The sequence below is a fragment of the Sphaerodactylus townsendi genome, linkage group LG02 (assembly GCF_021028975.2).
Source record: "Sphaerodactylus townsendi isolate TG3544 linkage group LG02, MPM_Stown_v2.3, whole genome shotgun sequence".
In the NCBI taxonomy this organism is placed as follows: Eukaryota; Metazoa; Chordata; class Lepidosauria; order Squamata; family Sphaerodactylidae; genus Sphaerodactylus; species Sphaerodactylus townsendi.
The window spans coordinates 124,116,396-124,143,375 of NC_059426.1; the positions used below are offsets into that span (position 1 = coordinate 124,116,396).

At 43.0% G+C, this 26,980-nt stretch overlaps 1 protein-coding gene across 1 annotated transcript in view; it reads left to right on the top strand.

Moving 5' to 3' along the window:
- Positions 1–2,249: 2,249 nt before the first annotated feature.
- The window catches only part of SPTBN5 (spectrin beta, non-erythrocytic 5), a 150,223-nt gene continuing 125,492 nt past the window's right edge, over positions 2,250–26,980 (top strand). The window contains exons 1-14 of the mRNA XM_048484608.1: positions 2,250–2,345; positions 3,487–4,121; positions 4,891–5,241; positions 9,546–9,684; positions 10,294–10,526; positions 12,867–13,020; positions 15,825–16,031; positions 16,922–17,134; positions 17,697–17,849; positions 19,411–19,541; positions 20,168–20,419; positions 23,165–23,452; positions 24,974–25,217; positions 25,972–26,124. Of these exons, the coding sequence (XP_048340565.1) occupies positions 2,250–2,345; positions 3,487–4,121; positions 4,891–5,241; positions 9,546–9,684; positions 10,294–10,526; positions 12,867–13,020; positions 15,825–16,031; positions 16,922–17,134; positions 17,697–17,849; positions 19,411–19,541; positions 20,168–20,419; positions 23,165–23,452; positions 24,974–25,217; positions 25,972–26,124 (3,249 nt within the window). The remainder of the gene's footprint in view (positions 2,346–3,486; positions 4,122–4,890; positions 5,242–9,545; positions 9,685–10,293; positions 10,527–12,866; positions 13,021–15,824; positions 16,032–16,921; positions 17,135–17,696; positions 17,850–19,410; positions 19,542–20,167; positions 20,420–23,164; positions 23,453–24,973; positions 25,218–25,971; positions 26,125–26,980) is intronic.

Consider the following 26,980-nt stretch of genomic DNA (forward strand, 5'->3'; position numbering starts at 1 on the left):
CTGGTGGCAAAAGTTTTGTGCCTTTAGGATCTCTCCACCTTTATAATAAAGACAAATTGTCGAAGTCTAGACACAGTGAGAAACAGACTTTTCTCTGTGATACACCTCTGAAGATGCCAGCCACAGATGCAGGCGAAATATTAGGAACAAGATCCACCAGACCACAGCCACACAGCCCAGAAAACGCACCAGAACCAACCAAATGTAATGGTTTATACGATATGAACTTTTAAACATGAGGGTAGACTGAAACAGCTCTTACAGCTAGGTTTACCAACAGACCTGACAGAAAAATCTCATCTCTTCAATAGATGTTTAGAAGAAGAGATGAGGGGGTTGGATTTTTACCCCACTTTTCTCAACCATTGAAAAGCTGATAAGATAAAACCTGTATAAAACCCTAAGTGAAAGCTACGTTTTAGCCTGGGGTCTAAAAGAAAGCAAGGTAGGCCCCAGACAAACCTCAAGAGGGAGGGTGTTCCAAAGGCAAGGTGCCACCACAGCAAATGCCCTTCCTTTTGTCACCACCAGCCTTACCTCTAGTGGCAATGGCACTGAGAGGGAGATTTTGACAGTGAGGCCGTTTCTGCACAGCATCGTTGGGGGTTGGGTCGGCGCATCCCATGCCGACCCAACCCCCCGTTCGTGCGAACGGTCCCAGAAACAGCCGGGATGACGGCACCGCGGAGCGCCATCGCCCGGCCGACCCGGCGTGTCTCTGGCCGTCCGGCACGTCGCCAAGGCCTGGAGACACGCCCCCGGCCCTGCGCAACTGCTCCAGCGTCGCAGGGCAGGGGGGCGTGTTCCCAGGCCTCGGCGACGTGCTGGACAGCCAGAGACAAGGTAAATGGAGGGGGGAGGGGGCCTTGGAGCCGCTGTGCGAATGGCTCCCTGGGGGCGGCGTTTTTGCCGTCCCCAGGACACCATTAACCGCCCATGTGGAAAGGGCCTGAGCTAGATAGTATGGGAACACACTCTTCATGGAATTGCCAAACTGTTTTAAAGACAGGAGGCTTTTCCACATTTTCATTTTCCTCACTTTTAAGTTCCTGTTTCTTTGATGTGTATGTGTGTGTGTGTGGGGGGGGGGATATTCAGTTCCCTCTATTGGTCGATTCGATATAACTGAAGCTTAAGTCCAGTGTGTCTCCCTGCAGATTTAAACTGCAGGTTTTAATGCCAGACTTAAACTTGTGTTATATTGAATTGACCATTAGAGGGAGCAAAACACATGTGAAGCTGAGAGAACCTCCAAAGAAACAGGAATTTAGAAGTGAGGAAGATGAGATCATGGTTACCAGCTCTGACTTGGGAAAATCCTGGAGGTGTGGAGGTAGTGCCTGGAGAAAGAGCTAAGTAGGGATCTGATGCAAAGTGCTAGTTCCTCCAGGGAACTGATCTCTGTAGTATGGAAATCATGTGTAATTCCTGAAAAACTCCAGGTTCCAGATGGAGTTTGGAAAACCTATTAAAAGATAAAAGCACAAGCAGTTCCACAAGCTTGGTTGAAAGGCCTGTGTCTTTTCTATCTGGTGGTAAAGAAGCTTTCGCTATCACAGGAACTTTACAGGTGTAATAGCATTTTGTGTTCTTGCTGTGCAAAGTACCTTGTTGATTTGTTTCAGTAATACTAGAAATGGGGTTATCTATACCTCCAGTGGACCCAACAGATCTGCAGGATGTTATGTAAACAATGGTAGGCAGCCTGCATATCTTTGTATGGAAAGTTTGTTAGGGGAGAGATCGTCTCTTCTCCTAGTATTAATATAGTACTTGAGCACTGGTCGATAAGATGCAGTTGGTGAATATTGGTAATATATTCATACCAACATCTATTTAATGTAATTGTTAGACTGCTAAATATATCTGATGGGGATATGACATCTAAAATGTTCTGCCTGATCTTTCTGTGCATTTACATTTCTGGGGGAGGGGGGTTGCCTTTAACTGCATTCCTTCCCTCTGCTATTACCCACTTTTCTATTTCTGTCTTCTTCCGCCGCCACCATTACCCAGCACTTCTTTCTTCCCCCTCCCTCCTTGAAAGACACAAACAAACCCAAGGAGATGAGTTAATCTCTTCATGACTTCAATCATCCTAAATAGGCAGGTCTGAGTTCCCTAATAGGATTGTGTCAGGGAATCCTCCCTTGTGTCAGGAAAGCCTGAACACTATGTGAATGACCAGGAATGCAAAGAGAATCCATTTTAAAAGATAAATCTCCCTTCCCCCATTCACGCCAGTCACCATGCACTTACTAGGATCCTTCAGTGAGAACTGGGTACGATGGCACAACATTCAGAAAGGAGCCCTGATGTCTCAGGCTGCTTTTCCTGCCTTAAAGGTTGGTGCTACTATTTGACTCCTTCTTCTGCATTGGGACATGATTTCTTTGTTTATTGCACCTTCTGAGACAGATACAAGGAAGATTAGCACACATAGCTCGTGTGTCTTTCTTCAGTTTTAGCATCTTTCTTCTTAACGTTTCAGTCTCAGTTGAGGGCTGAGATTGTTGGGAACAGCTGGTGAGATATCACATTGTCTGTTATTCCAGGCAGCAGGTTTCTTGCAAGCTTGATTGTCATTTCAATTTTGATCTTTTAAAGCTTGGCTTAAGAGGTAAAAATAGCAATTAAATGGGAAAAGAAAACTGGGTTGTCATTAGGGGATGCCCTCCGTTTAACTCCAAGAATTCTTCCTTGGGGAATATTATGTGGATGTTGAATCAGTCAGCAATTGACACAGGGACTGTGCAGATCCTCAAGCAAGTTACTGACAGTTCAGATGGACTAACAGGATCAAGCAGTGATTATGCAGCAACACTTGTACCTAAACAACTGTTTATTTGTATTGTATTGTATGTTTATTGCTATCAATATTAAGGAAAGTAGCTGCTGATATTGATTTAGTTTTGGACCAGTGAAAAACCACATACTTTTAAAGTTGAGCATATTTGCTTCACTTTGTTTTACCAAAAAAAAAAAACCCAAACCCTCCAGCAGTTTAATGGCTATTGTCAGAATTTTGGTGCTTTTGACAATATATGTTGTGAGCACCTTTCATACATGCCCAAATGATAGTAGTAGACTGTAGTGTAGGCAGGTTAAGTTCTTTTGTAAGAGTCTTTAAAACTTCTTGTTTAAAAAAGCATATTGTCTGGTAAGGCTGTTTTCTGTCATCTATATCATCTAACTGAATAGGAAAGAGAATTTTGCTATACATCCAAGTCATATTTATGCGTCATAAAATGGTTATTTGCATTGGTGCAATCTATCCTTAGTATGCTTATTTCAATTAGATTAATTCTGTCTGTCTCAGTCAATATAATCTTAAGTCACTTCAGTAGCTCTGCAGCTTTATGAAACCTGAGATCAATTTATTGAGAAATAATTTGGTTGCTTCATAGCCTTAATATAGCCTGCCTGGTTTTTATGCAAAAAGGAATTATAATTTTGTTTGTTGGGGTGGTGTGGTCTTTTCTGCAGATTGTTTTCTTTCTAAAAGAGACAGATGACTTAAAGTCACAGTATGAACAAATGATCTTTGAGCTGTTGAAATGGATTAAGCACAAAATAGTGGAACTGGATGATCATCTCTTCCCTAATTCTGTGCAAGAGATGCGCCATCTTCTGGGCAACTTTAGGACTTTCCGCACTGTGGATAAACCTCTCAAGTACAGGGAGAAGGGGATAATTGAAGCCCATTTCTTCCACATCAGAACCAAACAGCGAGCCAATCATCAGCGCCCTTATATGCCACCTGGAGGGAGGTTATTGCAAGATTTAGAAGAGGAATGGGTCAAATTGGAGAAGGCTGAACACAATCGTGGGAATGCACTACGACAGGAGCTGTTGAGACTAGAAAGAGTTGAACAACTAGTCCACAGATTCCTGAAGAAAGCAGCTCTTCGTGTGGCCTACTTAGAACATACGAGGGATATAATGAGCAATGAGGATGCTGGGAGACCTGATAATTTGGAGCAACTTGAAGCAGCTACAAGGAGGCTTGAGGCTATTGAGACAGACATGCTTCCCAGAGACATGTACTTCAAAGCACTTTCTGAGATGGCAGCAGAAATCAAGAAGGAGAATTATTATGATCAGGATCACATTATAAAGACGTGAGTTGACAAGGTTGTGTGTGATAAATAAATGCAGGAATGGCTTGCAGAGGCGTTCCTCCCATTGGGCAAAGTGGGCAGTTGCCCTGAAGCAGCCCTATTAGGTATGCAGGTTTGTTTATGGGATTTTTTTGTATTTTCAGTGTTTTTCTGTTTTTTGGCCTGCAGAGGGCACAGTTTTTAGGTTAGCAGCACCAAAAATTCAGGGATGTTTGGGGAGACTCTCCTGATGACTCTACCCAAGTTTGGTGAGGTTTGGTTCAGGGAGTCCAAAGTTATGGACTCCCAAAGGGGGTGCCCCATTCCCCATTGTTTCCAATGGGAGCTAATAGGAGATGAGGCTACACCTTTGAGGGTCCATGGCACTGGACCTGAACTCTCACTGAAACAGGAAGTATCATCAGGAGAATCTTTACTGATACCACCAGGTTTTGTGAAGTTTGGTCAGGGGTCCCAAAGCTATGGACTCCCAAGGGGTGCCCCATCATCCATTGTTTCCAATGGGAGCTAACAGAAGATGGGGCTACACGAGGGTCCGGACCCCTGAACCAAACTTCACCAAACAGTGGTATCATTAGAGGTCTCTAAAGATACCCTGAAAGTTTAGTGCTACTCGTGCTAATGCACCTGCCAGCAGGCACCTCCCAAATTTCCCAGATTTTCCCTCTCAGGAGTACAGGGAGAGGGATAATTGAAACCATTTCTTCCATCAGAACCAAACAATGAGCCAATCATCAAGCGCCCTTATATGTATGCCACCTGGAGGGAGGTTATTGCAAGATTTAGAAGAGGAATGGGTCAAATTGGAGAAGGCTGAACACAATCGTGGGAATGCACTACGACAGGAGCTGTTGAGACTAGAAAGAGTTGAACAACTAGTCCACAGATTCCTGAAGAAAGCAGCTCTTCGTGTGGCCTACTTAGAACATACGAGGGATATAATGAGCAATGAGGATGCTGGGAGACCTGATAATTTGGAGCAACTTGAAGCAGCTACAAGGAGGCTTGAGGCTATTGAGACAGACATGCTTCCCAGAGACATGTACTTCAAAGCACTTTCTGAGATGGCAGCAGAAATCAAGAAGGAGAATTATTATGATCAGGATCACATTATAAAGACGTGAGTTGACAAGGTTGTGTGTGATAAATAAATGCAGGAATGGCTTGCAGAGGCGTTCCTCCCATTGGGCAAAGTGGGCAGTTGCCCTGGCACAGCCCTGTGGGGGGCGCAGGTTTGTTCATGGGATTTTTTGTATTTTCAGTGTTTTTCCATTTCTGGCTTGCAGAGGGCACAGTTTTTAGGCTAGCAGCACCAAAATTTCAGGGATGTTTTGGGAGACTCTCCTGATGCTATCACCCAGGTTTGGTGAGGTTTGGTTCAGGGAGTCCAAAGTTATGGACTCCCAAAGGGGGTTCCCCATCCCCCATTGTTTCCAATGGGAGCTAATAGGAGATGGGGCTACACCTTTGAGGGTCCATAACTTTGGAGCCCCTGAACCAAACTTCACCAAACCTGGGAGGGATCATCAGAGAATCTTATTGATACCACTCCAGGTTTTGTGGTTTGAGTCCAGGGGTCAAAGCTATGGGACTCCCAAAGGGGGTGCCCCATCATCCATTGTTTCCAATGGGAGCTAACAGAAGATGGGGGCTACACCTTTGAGGGTCCATAACTTTGGACCCCCTGAACCAAACTTCACCAAACCTGGGTGGTATCATTAGGGGGGTCTCCTAAAGATACCCTGAAAGTTTGGTGCTGCTAGGTTAACAATTGCACCCCTGCCAGCAGGCACCTCCCAAATTTCCCCAGATTTTCCTTTTAAATCCCCCCACCTTTGACATGGATTTAAAGGGAGAATCTGAGGTCCCCAGTTTAAACATTGCAAGTGATGCTGTTTCAGAGTGGGGGAGAATCAACCCCAAAATAGCATCACTTCCAATGTTGTTTAAACTGGGAACCCCAGATTAAGGTAGATTTAAAAGGAGAATCTGGGCTCCCTAGTTTAAACACCATTGAAAATGATGCTGTTTGGGGGTGGATTCCAGCATCACTTGTTTAAACTAGGGAGCTCAGATTCTCCTTTGAAACATTGAAAGTGATGCTGTTTCCCCCAATTGGGGGTACTGGATACAACATCATAAAATGTTTACATAGCAGTAATAAAACATTTTGAAAGCATTTTAAAAATGTTTTCAAAAATTATTTCTGCTGGGTGGCATGGCTTATTGCTGTGCTCAGATTTGTGAGTTGGGGCATGTTCTATAATGTGATGGTGACTTTGAAACAACCTGGTGTAAAAAATCATTGCTTGGTCACAGTGGGGGAGGGTGGCTGCCCATGGGGGGCGCCAAACTCTAGTTTGCCTAGATACGCCATTGGGTGTAGCTACAAGGGGGGGTGCGTGTTGCATTGGGCACGCACCTGGGGGGGCATCAAACTCAGGTTTTGCCCAGGGCTCCAGTTTGCCTAGTTACGCCACTGATGGCTTGAAGATCTAATTAGAAAAATGCACACTAGACAAAAACTACATATGTGTAGCCATGAAATAATTATTATTAGGTTTATTAGGTTTGTAGGTAATGTATCTTCCATTTGTAGAGATACTAGAACCCAAATCACACATGTTCTGCAAAGTGCAGGAAGGTTGAAATGCCTATAATTTCCATTATGACCACCATCAATTCATTCAAAAATCTCAAGAAGTAACACATTTAGAACCACAAATCTGTTTGTTATATACATACATCAATACAGAGCCATATCGGGGGGAAATGGCCCCCAGGGCAACACCTACTCTGGGTGCCCTACCCCACCCCTGCCCCCACACCCTCCCATTCCCTGACACCTGCACCCCCCCCCCACGGCCCACTTATCTTTGCAAACCTGCAGGAAGGTCAGGGGTGGGCTCCTGTACTCTCCAGCCTCCCTGTTGACAGGTTGGCCAGTCCAGCAGCCTGTTGTGAGCCTGCTGAAGTGCTCCTTGAATCAAGGGGGGCACAGTGGACCTGCGGCAGGCTGCTGGGGGCCCCCATCTCTTATGGAGGCCAAGTTGAGGAGTGCCAGCGGTGGGCCTGCAGCAGGCCCATGGCAGGCTTCGGTGTATGGGGGTGATTTTGCACCTCCCCCACGTGACCTGATGGGCAGCGCCTGGATCAATAGCAAAATAGTGGCTGAAATGTACTTAAATAGCATGTTAATTTAGTCTGTATCTCAGAATGCAGTGACAGAAAATAAAAATGGATGATAGATGTCACTATTCAGCCAAAAAGCTGCTCATGTGGGAGTTTGGAATGGGTTTTATCATGATTTTTTAATCTTACCAGAAAATCGGAATATTCTCTTATTTTCTGAGATTTAAAATATCCTATGAGCGTTCCTAGAGAAGAGTCCTTTGCATTTTATGAGTGTTAATCATGTCACTCATTCATGGATATTGGGTTATCCAAATACTTTATTCATATTTAGGGCTGGCAATAGGACTCGAGATTGTTCCTTTGACAAAGGCTAAATGGGATATTGCTTTTTCGGTGATGGAGGGCTGCCAAATCCAGGTTGGGAAATTTCTGAAGATTTGGGGGTGGAGGTTGAGCCGAGCATAGTTTTAGAATGCAATGGAGCTCATCGGGGATGTGATAGAATCATAGAGTTAGAAGGGGCCATACAGGCCATCTAGTCGAACTCAAGCAGGATCAGTTTAGAGCATCCCTAGCTAACTGCTTGAAGAGTGCCAGAGAGAGGGAACTCATCATCTCCCTAGGCAGCCAATTCCACTGTCACTGTAAAAAATCCTAATGCCCAGCTGGTACCTTTCTGCCTGTAATTTATACCCATTATTGTGAGTCCTATCTTCTGCTGCCAAGAGGAGCAGCTCCCTGTAATCCTCTAAGTGACAGTCACAGAGTCTATCCTCTAAAGCTGCTATTTCCTCCAGGGGAACCGGTCTCTGTAGTCTGGATGATCATCTCTTCCCTAGTTGCATTTTTTGGACCAATCCAGCCCTGCCCCCACCTGAAAGTTGCCAGCCCCCACTTCCATGCCATGAACTGTTTTAACTTCCCTTTTCCACATAATAAGCCTCTATTAAAGGGACAGGAGATTTTTCTCCAGGCCTGTTGGCAGCTCTGTGTCATGTTCAAATGGGTTCTGTAGTATCTTTGTATTCAAAATGTTTTATACACAGTGGACACATTTTACACATAATATGAGATTTCTACTGGACCTAGATACCAAGAGTTAAGTACTTCTTTACCCCATTCCAAAATGTATAGTTCAGCGTTTACCTGACAATGATTGATTCCCCACGGGGAAAATATCCCGGAGGACATACGGTAGGCATCCTGGTTCAAGAAGGGACTCCCCACAGATCCCAGGCCAAATTAGGCTCTGTCTCGGCCCTGCCCTGAGATATCCTCCTCATCCCAGGATTTTCAAAAATCATCAAGAAGGTGGATCTTTTCTGATGATCCCAGGATGAGGCTGGTATTGTGGGGAATCGTCTTGTGTTATTTTTCCCACTCTGAGTCTCCATCGAGCCATCATCCATCGAGCCATCAGCCAATTACAGCACAGTGGCCTGGGCATGCTCAGAATGGGTGACTCAGGGTGGACAGGAATGCACCTTTTTTTATATGTTCCTCTTGGCAGCAAAGATACGACAATACAAAGGAAAAAACTGGAATGAAAATCTGCCGGTCCCCTCCCATGGTTAGGACCGAATGCCATCCACCTAACTATGGATGGCTTATTGTTGCTACTGATTTTATTGTATTTATTTATTTTATTGGGGTTATTCGATTAGTTATTTCTTTTTAGTTGTAATTTATTGTTTTCCTGTTTGGTATGCCTACCGCTCTGAGCCCTTTGGGGGGTAGAACGGTTTATCAAATCGAATTAATAATACTAATACTAATAATACTAATAAATACTACTACTACTACTAATAACAACAACAACAACAATAAAATCACTGTCTGCCAAATGCAGAAAGCTGCTCTGCTCAGCTCTGCAAACATTTTATGCCGATACATCACGTCTTCCTAAGTTCCAGGGTGGAACTCGAAGCGGATAAAAGGACAACACCAACCATTGATCTGGCAGTGATGATACAATGTGTTTGTTGTTTTTGTCAATAATAATAATAATAATAATAATAATAATAATAATAATAATAATAATAATAATAATAATAATAATAATAATAATTTCCTCCGTGGGGAATCAGTCATTGTGATGAGAGCTTTTCCATGTTTGTTAGTTGCAGCCAAGGATGTAGAGAAGGGATATTAAATTATATATCTTTATGCAAGACAGAGATGGTAAAAAGTCAGGGAATGGCTGCCATTTTTGCTGGCGGCCTTTCCTAACATGTAGCTCTCCTAAAAGTCATGTGCTGATTCACATTTTTCTCTACTCCTCTTACATAGGCAAAGGGACATTGCACAGCAGTGGCAAGATCTGTTGAGCCAGCTCCAAAGACAAAGACAATCTCTGAAAGTTACACAGGAAGTTTTGGTCCTTCTGAGAGATATTGATACTATCATGGGGGAACTTAAGGAGCTGCAGGTATCTTGCGTAATGCATGCTGACATACTATTTTAGTAACAGTGAAGGATTATAATTGACATGTTGTAATGAAAAGTGGTAATGTTGTGTCTTCAACTCTGAAAAGTAGGTATTTATAGTCAACAGCATAAATTCAAATTTCCAATGTCAATTACATTTTATTTCTGATTTATTGGATTTTTATCCCACCCTATCCCCACACGATAGGGCAAGATAATATACCAATTGGTAGAGAATTCTAGGCATAAGAATACAAGTTTAAACTAATGAGAGGTTTGGAGCCTATAACATCAGTTCATTTCACATTTTCTTCTGCCTAATTTGGAATTCTGCTGCAGGCCCCAGTTAAAAGGTTTGTGTCCTACTGTGAAAGCCAGGAGCATGTAGACAAAATGGCATTATACAAAAAGCATACAGTGCTTACAGCTTTGTCTATTTTTCTTTTTTCTAAACTTAATTTTTCTTTTTCCTAAACATGAGCCAAGGTCTGCTGATATTTAGCTACCATTTGGTAATATACTGTTGATGTTTAGCTACCATTTGGCAAATGTACTGCAAGGAAATAACTGAATGTGAATACACATTCTTGGTATCTCATTCTATTCCCAGGTCCTAGTGAGTTCTCAGGATTGTGGTAAAGAGCTCTTCGAGGCAACACATTTATTGGAGAAGCATCAGTTGGTTACCTCTCAGGTTTTTTCTCTTGGAGAGAGGATCAACCATATCACTAAAAGAGCCAAAGAGATTATGAAAAATAAATCAGTCAGGTCAGATGTGCTTCAAGCCAAACTTTGGATGCTCCACCAATTGCATCAAAATTTTCTGGATCACTGTAAAACACGGTACATTTATCCTCATTCATCTCTTCCTGAGGGGAGTAATAAAATCATTTGTTTTAAGGAATGCAGACTAGAAAGCCCTCATGGAATTTCAAGGTCCAAGTATATTTCTCATATACTAATTTTAGTATCTTTAATGATAGTGTGCCTTCGTAAAACTAGTATTACAGATCAATTATCAGAGATATTGTCCATTCTACAACATGAACTTCCTACTTAATAGTAGAAAGCAAGCTTGCCTATAATAAACACTTGATATTTGCACATCAACTTGTTAGAATTGTTTGAAGTTATGCAGTTGCTTTTGTTTTGATCACCTGATTTTGTAAAACGATATAAGATGATGATTTTGAGCATGCCATTATGATCCCTCACACCATTAGTGCAAAGAAAAAAGCGACCAATATTTAGGGAGGCTGCTGTTGCCGCCCAGAAAAGGGCCCAGCAAGGAGGCCCAGCTGCATCTGACCTTAGAAGAGCAGAAGGCAGGCGGCGGCCATGCCCATTAAGGGCAGAGATGTCACAATGCTATGGGCATGTGCCATCTTCAAGAGAGGCTGGCCAGGAGCCTTATAAGGCTCCTGCCAGCCTGAGGCATGCTCCTTGTGCGCAGGGGGCAACATATTTTCTCACCCACCCCACCTGTTTTGAGCAACGTTAATGCATGTGTTCACTGTCATAGCCAGACCAGCAGGTTGCGCATGGGAACTAATCTGATGGTGAGGGGAGCTGGGGAGCCACTCTCTTTGGCGGTACCTCTGTAAAAGGTTTGGGATGGAGCAAGCCATGAATCAGGATGCCCAGGCAGGAGCTACTGAGGCTTGTGCCCCTTGGTGGTATAACGGTTCTTCAGCATGAGGCCTTCTGCCCAGCTGATTTCTGCTATGGCTGCGCTGCGCAAAACAGATCTCCAGCATGGGGCCTACAGCCCAGCTGAGGTTAATGGCCTCCTCCAGCTGGGGCTTGGAGGAAGGTTTCATTGGGGGACAGTCCAGTGTACAGATCAGGGCCCATGCTGCACCTCACGCTTCTTTCTGATGGGCTGCTGTTTTTGAGTGGTAGCTTGAACGTCAGACAGGGAGATGAGGGGGTGGGGAGAAAAATAATCTGGTACTGCTCCCAGTTGGTGTTTGCCTGGTAGCAGGCTCTAGCAGGCTCACCCGGGGTTTTTGAAACAATTAATTAATTTGGTGATTTTTGAATACCCTGGGATGAGGGAAATATCACAGGGCAAACCCACTTTAGGACTGAGAACGCTTGCACATAATTCATGCATGGAATGGGATATTTCCCTTGCTTAACCCAGGATATTTGGACTGTGAAGAAATGGTCCACAATTATCCAATAGCATTCCTGGAAAAATGGGGTAGCTTGAACAAGTGACACTGTGAATGTTCAGCAGAGGCCAATTTGCTGGTAGTCCCTGGCCCCTCAATGATGTGGCTGGCCTCCACGCGGGCCAGGACTTTTACAGCCCTGGCCCCTGCCTGGTGGAACACTCTTCCTCCAGCTGTCCGGGCCCTGCAGGATCTTGGTGAGTTCCGCAGGGCCTGCAAGACAGAGTTGTTCCACCAGGCCTTTGGAGTGTCCAGCCGCTGATATAAGTGCCCCCGCCTCCTCCTACATTTTGGGCCCATTACCATCTATGGGCCCACTCTTTTTCTCCCCTTCTGGGAGAGTTTAACAGGGATTGTTGCGGGCATTGCTGTTATTAGTCGTTCTTAATTGCTGCATTTTAACTTAAATTATTTACAGTCTATTATGTAACTGTTATTTTATGTTGTTCACCGCCCAGAGCCCTTCGGGGGTTGGGCGGTCTATAAGACTGAGAAATAAATAAATAAAATAAAATAAAATAAATGTGAAAACTGCTGCCCAGTTGCTGCAGTTTGTACATGAATGTGCATAGTAATTAGTCCATGAGTGCCCTGTATCTTTGCATCCGGAGTTCCTTTTTTGCAGTACCCTTCCCACCTTCTGACTGGGATATAGGCCCCTTCCGCACATGCAAAATAATGCGTTTTCAAACCACTTTCACATCTGTTTGCAAGTGGATTTTGTCATTCTGCACAGCTTCAAAGAGCACTGAAAGCAGTTCATTATTCTCCATGTGCGGAATGAGCCATGGAGTCAGAAATCTCCATTCCAACTTATACCTGATGAAGGGAGCATTGATTCTTGAAATCTAATACCCAAAAAAATCTTGTTAGTCTCTAAGGTGATACTGGACTCAAATCTAGAGATAAAATGTTTATTTTTATGTAGAACTAAAATTATTTTATGAGGTTTTGCTGAATTTCAAAATTAAATGAACTGATTGGCATAATTTATACCTTTGATTAGAAAAAAACAGCTGAGAGAGGCTTTGGATGTTTTTGAGTTTTTCCATGAGTGCAAAGAAGAAGAGCTATGGTTATCTGAAAAGTTGAAGTTGATGAAGGCAACAACCTTAGGGCTTGATGTCAGTCACATTGCTGCCTCTCTTAGGAGTCATAAGGTAGGTTTGTATCATTCATTGTTACAAAGTTATCTGCTCTTCTCCATTTATGCAATGTTTAATTTAGCCATAAATCTTCAACATAGGAAATGTATTAGAAGCCTTCAGATTCTTAGGGTAGATTTGTCAGCGTTTTAACCCAAGCTTGACCAAAACAAGCTACAGAGATACAGATGGAATCAAGGTGAGGCTTGGAGTGGGGAGAAAGGTGAGGCTTGGAGTGGGGAGTGGGGAGAAGGTGGCAAGGTGTGACTAGAGGTAGAGAAAAGTTTGAAGGGGAATATTGCAGTGGGAAAGGATTGAAAAGTGAGGCTTGGAGAGGAGAGTGGAATTTGGATGGTTGGGATGGGAGGGGGAGATGAGGAGGTGCTGCCGTGCCTGTGGAGAAGCTGCTCCATGGGCCCAGCCTTTGTCTTGGGGGTGGGAGGGGAAGGTGAGGAGGCTTGGCCGGGCCCTCCATGGGCTTGACCTGGATCTTGGGCGGGGGTGGGAGGGGGAAGCAGTGAGGCTTTGCTGGACCACAGAGCAGCAGCTCTACAGCCTAGCTACCAGCCACGGAGAAGCTGTTCCACGGCCAGGCTGACTGTTTGGGGTGGGGGGAAGGCAGAAGGGTGCCAAGGAGCCACTGCTTAGTGGGCAAGGGAGAATCAAATGCCTCCCACCTATGAGGGAGCAGGACTCACTCTGTGAGCCCTGGTCCCCCATTGGTGGAGGGTTCTTTGCCAGGATATTCAATTCTTTAGTACTTTATTGTTTAGGATATGATTTCATATGTAGCATGTGGTGTTACTTGCATGGCTCCTTAACATTAGAAACAACTGTAATCCAAGCTTCTATATAGCCGAATGACACAATATTCAGTTATATTTGGTTGCATATTGATAGACCATAAAATGCCCTCAAATAGTAATGTATTTCATTAGAGAATCCCTCCACAACTAGTGCTAATGGGATGAGACGGTGTTCTGTAGGGCTATCATCACTAATGAAATTTAAAAGATCAGTAAGGTACACAACAAAATTCACACCAACATTGCTGGCTGGACTTCATGCTGGACTTCATGGCAGCATTCATTTGGCAGGCTCTACAAGTTGAGTGTCATTCCCACAAAGTGACTTATTCCAAGATGGTCTTCAAGGGCTGGGAGCTAAGGCAGAAAAATCCTTCAACCCAGAAGGAAGTTGACAAGCAATCTGAGAATATCCAGAAATTATGGCAACAGCTGCAGGATCAGATATCCAGTCAAAAAATCTGTTTGGAGGCAGATTTACTCATCAAACAAGTATGTAGGTCTGGAGTTCTCATATTTTGTACCTGGTGAATTTCTCTATCCTGGATTTGTTTTTGCTGCCCTCAATGTGTTAAAATATTTTCTCATTTTCTGTTATCTCTGCCATTTCTTTTCTTCCTCTTGTGTCTCTGTGGAGTGGGGCAGGGAGTAGAGATCAAAAGACCTCTTGATCAATATGATGTCCTTGGAGGCTCAGATCTCCCAGACTGCCCAGACTGCCTTCTACCATCTCTGGCAGGCACACCAGTTAGCCCCATACCTCTCCAGTTCTGACCTTGCCACAGTAATCCATGCAACAATCACCTCTAGATTGGATTATTGTAACTTGCTCAATGCGGGCCTACCGTTGCTTGTGGTCCAGAAGTTGAAGCTCGTTCAGCACACAGGCACTTGGCTCCTGGTTGGGGTCTCGAGCACAAACCACATTACTCCTATCCTTTACTATCTCCGTTGGCTGCTGATCAAGTAATGGGCTATCTTCAAGGTTTGGGTTATAACCTTTAAGACCGTAAGCAATCTCAGACCCACCCACGCACCTGAGGGACCGCCTCTCCCCATATTGCCCTGTCAGGTCCCTCTGTTCATCAGAGGTGAACCTTCTGGAAGTCCCCGGCCTGAAGGTTGTTTGACTGGCCTCTATGAGGGCCAGAGCCCCTACCTGGCGGAACAAGCTCCTTGCTGAGATCAGAGCCCTGCGGAATTTGAATGAGTTCTGCAGGGCCTGCAAGATGGAGTTGTTCTGCCAGGCCTTTTCACCTGGCCAGCTGGGCTGAAGTGTTATGCTATACTAGCCACTGTGGGTCTGTGAGGGAAGTCACCATTCTTAGAGATCTGGGTTATTATTGTTATATTGCTGATGTTTTATGGTTTTATGGTCCATAGTTGTTAGTATTTAATTCTAGTAATTGTTGTACTGGTTTTTACTGTTGTACACTGCCCTGAGACCCTTGGGGATGGGTGGCATAGAAGTCTATAAATAAATAAATAATTCTGAAGCTCTGCATTCTTAATCCAGGATGGGGAAGAACCATGTCGTGTTGAGTCAGGCAGACCCGCTTGATATCAAACCCTTGAATGTTACTCTGCTCCATGAGTTTGGGCTGTATATGATATCAAAGTACTATGGATAGGGCACTGTAGCTGATGCCAGCATGAATACCACACACACACACACACACACACACACACACACACAAACACACACACACACACACACACACACACCCCGTCCCAATTTGAAGATAGGTCTGCCTGGTATCAGAATGATGTGGTATCGATCATTATTTATAACACAAATTTAGCCACAAACTGTTCAGATTATTGATGCAGTCTCATTAATCACAGCAGTCACATAAGAAATTAATATAGTATCTGATAGAGGTATCATATTTTCTTGATGCATAAGTTGCATTCTGAATACTTTGAAAAGAAGTTAAAGAACCAGAAGTGCAATCATGAGAGAAGACATGAAGACATGATAAAATGAGTGTAACAGTTTTATTTCCCCATCAGTACTTTGCCAGCATTGATGAGGCAGACTGTTGGCTGCAGGAACATCAAGTCCTCCTAGTCAGCAAGGATTATGGGAGAGATGAATCCAGTGCTGAAGCTCTGTTGCATCGCCATTTTCTTCTAGAGGAAGAGATTGCTGCTTATTCTTCAGATATAAGCTGTTTGGAACAGCAGGCAAATTCTGTGGCACAGCAGGTTGCATTGGCGGTATGTAGCATCCACGTGATCCATCCCATTTCTATTTGATTTTAGCTACACATCAGTCTATCCAAATATGCTTGTAGTCATATTGCCAAATAAAATCTGATTCAAATACATTTTGACTCCTTAGCCTACATCATGCCATATAATTTTCTTATTTTCAACTTCAGTTTTGTTAATGTTTGATGATGTTTTTCCTCAAAGTCATATTTTAAGCTGTATGGCAATTTTACATTAGTATATGCTTTCATATTTACTCATAGAACTGCATCCTGATAAAGCAGCTATTGCCCAATAATATCTAGTATTTATCCTGTACAAAGAAAGGTGCTCAAGGTTAAACCTACCAGGATGTTCTGTTCTGGTAGATTTCTGAGTAGATTTCTTTAATACACTCTGTGACTTTTTCTGCACAGCACAAATAAAACATCTTGCAGACGTTATAAGAACATTTTCATTGTTTTTGTCTGCATAATGTGGAAAAATAAAACATTGCCAGCAAAAATTGTTATTTTCCTACCATTTTTTGCCACTTTCCCCTATAATTTTGTGCTGAAGGTTTCCCGTGGACGTTTCCTCTGCTTGCAACACAGCTGCCCACCATTTCAGCATTTAAAGTACATGAATAAAGTACATGAATAAATTCAGTCATGGCAACATTACAGTGGATTTTAGGAATGATGTGTGTAACTCCTGCAACGTATAACATGCTTTTGAATATCCTTCACTGCCTTTCTGTCCCTTGGTTTCATAGATCTTTCTGTCCTAGTTACACAGTAGCCTGCTATATGTAAATATCTGTGTAAAGAGATACAAGTATAAGAAAATACATGTTGATTTTGAGAGTGACCAACGTCTCAATAAAAATGATATTTGTTGGCATATTCTGTTGGCAGATGGTATCAGTGCCACCAGCCGATGCTGAGGTCCATAACACCACAATCCAGAGAACAAGCAAAGCACCTGCAGATCAGTCAGTGTCATGGACTTCAGTCAAAACTTCATTGATTGCTCTTTTTGGCTCTGATCCTCATTTTGTCACAGAAAACATCTGGAGAGAAAAAAGCAAGATTGACATTTTGTATGAAAAACTGCAGACCATGGCTGAGGTATCATGCTTTTTTCCCCTTACAATAACTCGTGGGGTGGCTTTATCTTAACCAGAGCATAAAATAATAATCTATTGAACAACATTCTAGCCTTTTTGTTAGTCTGGCTCAATGTATGATGACATGACAACAATGTAACTTTGAGAACAGATCAAGAGTGAGGTACATGCTCAATGGTGATTTGATTTTTGCATTTTTGTATGATTTAGATATCATTTTGAATATTAAGATAAAATAGGAAATTCTACAGAGCTTGTGATAATGTCTACACATTTTTCGTTCGACTTCTTTTCTTCTGTATTGCTGGACTAATGTGTTACATTGTTGACTATCCTGTTGTAAAAGCTCATACTTGCAAACAGTGCTTTAAACATTATGTATGTAAATTAAAAAAAGAGATATGAGAAACAGTAAGCATATTCCTACCAGTTTACTACTGTCATGAAAAGCTGGTCCAAATGGGAAAAGGCTGACTTTTCCAAATATGCTCGGGGCAACAGAGGAATTTTCCCATAAAAGTTGAGGTGCTTGTTCAAAGTCCAAAAATTTTCCTTCCAAATAGCACAGGAGGAAAGCATTAGAAGAGGCGATCCAACTCTGCCAGCTCTATGGTTCCTGTGAAGAATTTCAGTCTTGGATAAATGACAAAGAATTTTTTTTCCAAACTAAACAGCCAAAAGAAAATAATGTGGAAGCTATGCAGCAGAAATACCAGGTACTCCTTCACCCCTGAATTCTCACTGAGACCCTGTTTGTCTCTACTATATTTTTATGCAATCCCTTCTCCCCAGGAGTTTTGGCCAGTATACATGATTTTCCATTTTACCCTCAAAACAACTGTGTGAGGTACTGAAGGCCCAGAGCAAATAACTGACCCAAGTTCTAGTCCAGCACACCACACTGGCATGCCACACTCCCCATTATACCAAAATGGTATGGCATGTTTACATAATCTAACCATCAGCCCCTGAATGCAGTTTAATCATGTCTTTTTTTATATGTGCCTGAGATAAATGTAGAAGTACTGTTTCAAATTTTTGTAAAAGTGGGAACATCTCACCAACAAAATCCTTAGCAATACATTCAAGGTCAGAGGGCAAAAACAATGTCTTTTAAAATAATTTGTTATGATTACTTAGTATATTAAAATATAGCAACGTTAAAAATATAGCAATGTTGTTGCTCAAACAATCACCTTTATTTCTGAAGAAAGGTGCTTTGTTCCTTTAACATACATATATACATAATGAACAAGTTCATTTAATTGCTTATTATGATAGTGTATAGGATAACTGATTTACTATAAATATATAGGATCATTTGGGAAATACATGTGAACTGAGTGAGTGGTCTAATAATTTGCTCCCTAAATGAGATGAAGATTGATGAGAGTCCAGAAAGAAAATCATTTACAAGATCCAGGGCTCTTGAAATTCTTAAACTTCAAACGAGGCTAGCTGACCCACATGAACAAAGTTGTTATTTCTGAAATGTAGTGAATTCTGGGCTTTGCAATTCCCTAAAATGTAGTGAATTCTGGGCTTTGCAATTCCCTTTGAACAAAATTGGTATAGTACTATGCTTCTTGGTGTGACATTTTGTGTGTGTATCCTAGAATACAGTGTAACCTAGAATTACATCTTCCACACTCCCTCACTCAACTCAGTATTAAGAATATGGTATACTCATAACTTTCCTTCTCAAGAAGAAAACTAGGAAGAACAGAAGTTATGCAGGTAATAGAGCAGTGAGGTACTATACCAATGAAGTGAATGGGATGTGAGACCCGGTGTGGAGTAGTGGTTAGAGTGTTGGATAATGACTGGGGAAACTGAAGCTCAAATCCTTGAACCCTACTGCATGACCTAGGTCCAGTCTCACTCTTACACCAAATCTGTAGCAAGAATAGAATGGGAGGGGGGCTGATGCTGCCTTTAGCTCCATGGTGTGAGATAAAAATGCTGGATAGATTTGGGAGTCAAGGACTGCTGTTCTGAACAATAACTGTCAATTATAATACTCGAAGTATGGATACTGATAGCATAAAGAAGGCTTTAGAATGAAACAAATTTCCAGTTGCTTTATCATTGATAGTTACATTTTACAGTCACAATGAGCCAAATGAAAAGCAGAAAAGAAAGCAAAATTAGTATGGAAGAATGTTGGTTACGGTAAAAAGGAAGCTTGTTAACAGGTTGTAATATATTTTGGCAGGTATCATGATTTTTGGTGGACAGTTTATTGTTTCATTTACTTTTCACACTTTCTTAATCCAGAGTTTTCTGGTGGAATTGGCTGCTGGGAAGAACCGCTTGGAAAAGATCCATTGCTTAGCAAAAATGTTTTCTAAGAGCAGTCCTGGAAGAAAGGAAGAGATTCAAGCCCTCCAGAATGAAATAAACTTGAGGTAAAAGATGGTTCATATCAAATACATTATTGACACCAAGATGTCTAAATGCCTATTTATATTTTGTATGGATACCCAGTCATAATATACATCAACCATCAACCTAATGAACCTAATAAAATGTAGAAGAAATGGACTCCTACTTCCAAGTGTTTGAAAGGGACACTCACACTTAATTTTTCATGCTGTTAATTCTTTACTTTTGGAAGAATCACATATATTTTCCCCAAGGCCAAAATATAGATAGAGAATTGTATCTTAGTAAGAAAGATGTGTTATTCAAAAGTGGTTTCATGACAGGATTAAAATAGCTTTGCATAACAGGAGGAAATATTCTAAAAAGGAATAATATAATCAGTGGTTAGAGCTCATCAAAAGAAAATGCAATAGTGATCCAATATGTTGCGAAAAAATGCATGATACTTTTTAGACACAATGGTTGCACATATTTCCCTACACAGGGCAGGTAATATACAAAAAGAAGGAATAATAATATAATATTTGTTTGTAAAGATTTTCTGCACTGAAAGTTAACATGAAAAGCAACTGTCACTGTACCTGAGTGAGCAAAATTCCTTTTCTTCATCCCTGATGGACCATAACTAGCCCTATTTTTCTATTTTTAGGTGGGAGCGACTGGAAACATTAAGGGAAGAGAAGGGCACAGAGTTGATAGGAGTAGTTGATATGAAGAGTTTCCTTCAGGACTGCCAGGACACTCAACTGTTGATACAAGATGGACTGACTCATCTTGAAGACTTAGGGCATGGAAACAGGCCTGCTGTTCTGGAGGCACAGAGACATAGACTCAGTGCCCTTGAGAGAAATATCTTAGTCCAGGAGAGAAAAATTGAATACCTGAAAAGTGTGGCCAAATCGTAAGAAATTAGCTGTTTGATGCCTTGTTGACTATTCTGGTTAGGATTTACTAGTACAGTAATAATGGTCTCATGTGCACTTTCCAAAAGGTCTTCCAATTTAGATTAAATTATTAGGGGTTTAACAGCCCCATCCAAAGTGGGGGGGGGGAATCTGCCATCATGGGCAACATCAGAAGATTTGCCCTCCCTGGGGCACTTGCCCTAGTGGAGGGGCGAATCTGCCCTGCCCAGTGGTAAGACACAACACTGAACAACGCAGTCCTTCTTCCACCACTGACATGATGAGGACAGTTCAGGGATGTGGCCAAGGGAGAAGCTGATGCTGGTTGGCTTCCTATGGGCCATTGTCTCCACTTTGCCAGCTGCCAGGGCTTCGGACTTCTGCCATCTTCTCATTATATTCAGCCTCCTGCACCACTGGAAAGCCCCCTTGGGAGCAGTGGGTTGGCATGGCTGCGATGGCGCATCTAGGCACCCTGCCACTTGGATGGGGCTGCCCATCTTACATGGAGCTGGATAAGAGTAAGATTGATTGATTGATCGATCGATCGATTGATTGATTGATTGATTGATTGCCATCAAATCACATTTGACCATTTATGACTATGTAGGATTTTTAAGGCATGAAGGGTGCAGAAGTGGTTTGCCATTACCTGCCTCTATATCATGACTCTGGTCATTCCTTTGAGGTCTCCCATCCAAATATTAGCCAGGGTCAGGGCTAGGGTTGCCAACCTACAGATGGTGGCTGGAGCTCTCCTGCTATTACAAATTATCTCCAGGTGTCAGAGATCAGTTCACCTGGAGGAACTGGCCACTTTGGAAGATGTAGCTAATGGCATTATACCCCAGTGAAGTCCCTTGCATCCCCAAACCTCACCATTCTCAGACTCCATCCACAAAATCTCCAGGTATTTCCCAACCTGCAGCTGGCAACCCTGGTCAGGGCTGAGAGTGTGTGACTGGTCCAAGGTCACCCAACAAACTTCCATGGTATGAGTGAGAATTTGAACCTGGGTTTTCCAGAGAGAAATTTTTCTCTCTTTCTCACAATACTAGAACCAGGGGGCATTCATTGATGTCGGGAGTGGTGTCCCCCAAGGATCCGTTTTGGGACCAGTGCTCTTTAACCTATTCATAAATGACCTGGAAGTAGGGGTGGGTAGCGTGGTGGCCAAGTTTGCAGATGATACCAAATTATGTAGGGTGGTGAGAACCACAAAGGATTGCGAAGAGCTCCAAGCGGACCTTGATAAATTAGGTGAGTGGGCTCAGAAATGGCAAATTCAGTTCAATGTAGCAAAATGTAGAGTGATGCACATAGGGGCAAAAAATCCAAACTTCACATACACGCTACAGGGGTCAGTGCTATCAGTCACAGACCAGGAAAGGGATTTAGGTGGAGTTGATGGTTCCATGAGAATGTCAACTCAATTGCATGGCAGCTGTAAAAAAAAGGCAAACTCTATGCTGGGGATAATTAGGAAAGGAATTGATAATAAAACTGCAAAGGTTGTCATGCCCATATATAAAGCTTAGTGATTGCAACCGCACTTGAATTACTGTGTCCAGTTCTGGTCGCACATCTCAAAAGGAATATTGAGGAGATAGAAAAAAAGCAGACAGAAGGGCAACAAGGATGATTGAGGGACTGGAGCACCTTCCCTATGAGGAGAGGCTGCAGCGTTTGGGACTCTTTAGTTTGGAGAGGAGGCAGCTGAGGGGGGATATGATTGAAGTCTACAAAATTATGCATGGGGTAGAAAATGTTGACAGAGAGAAATTTTTCTCTCTTTCTCACAATACTAGAACCAGGGGGCATTCATTGAAAATGCTGGGGGGGGAAGAAGTGGGATTAATAAAAGGAAACACTTCTTCATAGCGTGTGATTGGTGTTTGGAATATGCTGCCACAGGAGGTGGTGATGGCCACTAACCTGGATAGCTTTAAAAGGGGCTTGGACAGATTTATGGAGGAGAAGTCGATTTATGGCTACCAATCTTGATCCTCCTTGATCTGAGATTGCAAATGCCTTAACAGACCAGGTGATCGGGAGCAACAGCCGCAGAAGGCCATTGCGTTCACCTCCTGCATGTGAGCTCCCAAAGGCACCTGGTGGGCCACTGCGAGTAGCAGAATGCTGGACTAGATGGACTTTGGTCTGATCCAGCTGGCTTGTTCTTATGTTCTTATGTTCTTATGTTCATTATACTACTCTGGCTCTCAAATCTGCAATACCCATTTTCATTAAATTGTTGGAAGTTTAAGTCTAGCAATTTGCAAAACCTATTTTCATTGACCATATTTATATAGATAGATTATACCCTTTCAGGTCACACATGCATATGCATGACCTTTATCATTCAGGAGTCACATTCAGGGATCATGGGATATTCATAGCCGTGTGTTCTGCATAAGTGAGTGGGTATGGTGCCAGCACTCAGCCCTACAGATTGCTGCACTACTTTTCAGTAAATATTCAAAGTACTTTGTTCTTGTTGCAGTCATTTATAGTATAGGCCAGCACTTAGTCCTCATAATCCTCATACAATTTGAACTAGGGATTTTCTGGCCAAAAACTTTTACTCCAAAGCAACTTTTTACCTGAGTGCATCCTAGATCCAAACCAATCCCCATTTGGACATATCACAGTGTCAAGAGAATTGTATGGGAATATGGAACACACTGGATTATCAACATAGTTGAGGAATTAATTTGGGAAATAATGGTTTCATCCCTCAGGCTCACGGATACCAATCCGGCAGAGTGCAAGGGCATAAAAGAACAAACAGAAGAAATGGAGGTGCTGTTGTCAACATTCAAATCAAAGACAGATGAGAAGGGGGCAGCTTTGAAAGCAATACAGGACCAACAGATCTTTCTGCAAGACAGTCATAGACTCTTGTTATGGGCAACTGGCATGAAGGAGAAGCTAACCAGTGAGGAGACAGGTATAGATGTGGTTTCTGCAGAACAGTTACTACAAGGGCACCAAGATTTGCTGAAGGAACTGCACAGCCAAAGCAAAAGGTAATGCATAAGGAGATGCCATGCCAATTACCCGTCTAATTCTGGGTAATGGGTATAGATGCTATCTTCTCTATGGGTCTGGGACCTTTAAAATGACATGACAAAAGGAAGGCCTATATTTATTATCTTGGTTTCTCTAGAGGTATATTATTCTTACAAGTTGACCGAGACATGGTACCAAGCACTTCAGTACTACAGAGGATGCCAATTAAAAATTATTATGCCTGCCCTTACTAAATTGAAGAAATAAAGTTTCCCTTTTAAATTATGTTACATTTAGCATTTATTAAATAATTAAAGTTAGAACCTTCAGCAGCATAGTTCATCATTAAAATTCTAGAGTTCTCATACTCTTAATTCTTAGAAATAACATATGTATATAGAGTGGGATCCAGCAGTAGCTTCCACTGATGGAAGCAATTGCCGTCATTGGAATGGGCTGTACCCTAAATGCATCAAAGTACTGCATGGGGGAATAGAGAACCACAAGGAATGCATGGGAAGGGTTAATTGACTGTCTGCAGTTTGGAAGGGGAATGGGCAAAAATCATTCTTTTTGCCACCCGAAGATGGGACCATCCCATCTTGGAGCCCCTTAACCCAAATAACCACACCACACTTCTGGCTGGGGTAAATTACTTGGCCATAGCCAACCGTTTATTGGGCAATAAGAAGCGTGAGGCACAGCATGGCGTTTGATCTGATTTTGGAACACTGGGCAGCTCCTCCTCAGGGGTGCCTCCCAGGCAAGCTGTTCTTCTCACCACCCCCAGGTGGCTGAACAGATGCCCTCGCTGCTGCTGCGGAGCTCCAGCAGGCGGGCGGGTGGGCAGCCAGCCTCTTACTGGAGCTTCACTGTGATGCTCAGCTGGACAGTCAGTTTCTTGCTATAGCACTCCATACCAAAATGGGGGGAGGGGTAGCACCTTAGCTTCCCTCCCCTGGCCCCTCAGATCAATTCCCATGCGCCAAACCGCCATATGGTTATGACAAGGAAGCATGCATTAACATATCCAAAACATAAGGGAGAGGTGGGCGGGCAAGTTGCTGGCTGGCCGGAGCACATGGTCGGCACAAAGGCCATCCCGGCCTTTTGTAAGCTCCAGCCAGGTGATGTTGCACTTGTCCTCTAGGGGCATGGCTGGAGGCCACCCTATCTGCCCTTACTGAGGCTCAGGGCTTCCTCCTCAGGGGTTCCTCCTACCTCTCCCGGGCAGCAACTGTGGCCATGGTGATTCACGGCCGCTCTTTTATTGTTAGCAGCAGTTTACTGCTGAAACCAACCCATAGACATGTTTTGTGTCACCTTAATAAATATTAATTGGATATTTTTGTACATTTGCACAAATTCCCAAAGCAGACAATGAAGAAATGGTGCAGAAAACTGGAGAATATACAAAGGTATAGGAACTGGAATTAGTCACTAAAATCATTTGGCAAACAGGCTTGTCCTCAATGGAGGAATGCCTGTATTCTTTTGTGAAGATAATCAATTATTTTTTTTGATGGAACTTTTGACAGGTTTATGGACTTGCAAGAATTGGGTCAAAAGATAATGGATGATTCGTCCAACATCAGAGCTCTGGATGTTTGTGAATCCATGTATAAACTTGATCAGAAAAGGACTGAGCTGGATGAATTGTGGGCAAAGAGACGAAAGATGCTCCAGCAGAGTGTGGAGCTACACAAATTCAGTAGAGAAGTTGACCATATTAATGCAGCTCTTGCCACCCATGAGGCCTTTCTCCAAACTGATCGCTTGGGGGTAAATAAAAGCTTGAAATTTCAAACGTATACTGGAAGTCAGAAGTTGTGTAACTATTTGAAAATCTGGATTAATCTCTTTTAAGAACACTTAGCAGGGAAGGGAAAGGTGAATCGTATTTCCCAGTGTTGGGACCAGTGTGGTTGGGCCTGATCTGTGGTTACATTTGGCATCTGATCTCTGAATACACATGGCAGGATGGGGGATGGTTGGCTGCATTGTGTAGTTGCAGGGAGGAGCGATCTATCAGGTCTGCACCCATCCTATGAATGGGGCATGATGAGCCCCAGCATTGGCATATATTGATGGTCTGCAGATGAGGTCAACACAAAAGTGGAGAGAATACACATGCTGACTTTACTCATATATAAAGAATTAATTCAGGTTGCAAAGATTTGCACTCTTTCGGTATTACTTTTATGGGCAATGATTGGTTGGTTTTACTTAGCATCTGAGTAAAAGGTTTTCTTCAGGCACCGGCGGAAGCTAATAGTAGCCTTTCCCTTAGTTTGGCTAACTGCTCTGCTGATACATGAAAAAGTCCTGCAGGTTAGAAAAAAACCAATCCCCCCCCCTTCCCAAAAAAAACCCCTCAGCTGCTCACATATCCAAAAGTCTTAGGCATCCTTATTGAAAAACATAACATGCAGGATGCTTGCTTGTACCACAAAGAATAATGCTACCTCCAAACCTAATACAAAAACAATATATTTGTGATGTAGGATGTCATGAAGATTTCTTTCTGTCTCTGCAGGACCATGTGAATTCTGTTCAGAGTCTGCTGAGGCAACATGGAGATTTTGAACAAGTACTTCTGATATTAAAACACCGGGCAGATGCACTTCATGAGCATGGAGAACAGTTGGTGGAGAGGAACTGTTTTGCTTCTGACATGTACATGTTCAGTGTTTGTTAGATCTAGAAAAGGAGTAGAAGTGATATTAAGGACATTATTTTACATAACAAGAAGCAGATTCAACCCTCTTTTTACTCCAAAACAGGTCTGAATCTAAGCAGGTGAATGGGACAGGTGCCCCTGGGGGTGGGTGAGTAGCATCAGGAGATGGGGGAGGCTCAACTGCACAGAAGAGATGGCTCATTCTTCAACATTAGGCTGCTACCAGAGGTGGGGGAAGCTCATTTGAATGGAAAAAATGTCTCATTTTGCAGCACATGTGCCCCATTTCCCCTATTAGGCTGTTGCTAGGAGGTGAGGAGGAAAGGAAGAGAGAGACCCTCGGCCTCAGAAGGAGTCTTAGCCCTTGGTAAGGCAAAAACCGCAGCTGTTAGGTGGGACTATGACAAGTAGAGGAGGAACTAAAAGTTCCTAAGGAGATGTTCAATGATATCAAGTTCTATGCAGTAAGAGACACAGCCCCCCACCCCCGGAAACCTTCCCTGGCCTCACTAACCTTTTTTTTCCCCAGCCAAGGCACCCTCTGCTCTTTGGCCTGCAGGACCTGTCAATTCCTTGCCTTCCCATGCCCCCCTTCAAGGACCGCATGTCAACAATGGCCATGATAGGTTTCGGGCATGTGAGATTTCTGGGGTGGGGACTTCTGGCATGTTCTAAGAACTAATAGGGAGGGAAGAGTTTTGGGGGCCGGTGACCACCAATGGTTTAGATTCAGTGGTGGGATCCAAACATTTTAGTAACAGGTTCCCATGGTGGTGGGATTCAAACAGTGGTGTAGCGCCAATGGGGCTGGGCAGGGCATGACAGGGGCATGGCTGGGCATTCCGGGGGTGGGGTATTGCTGGGC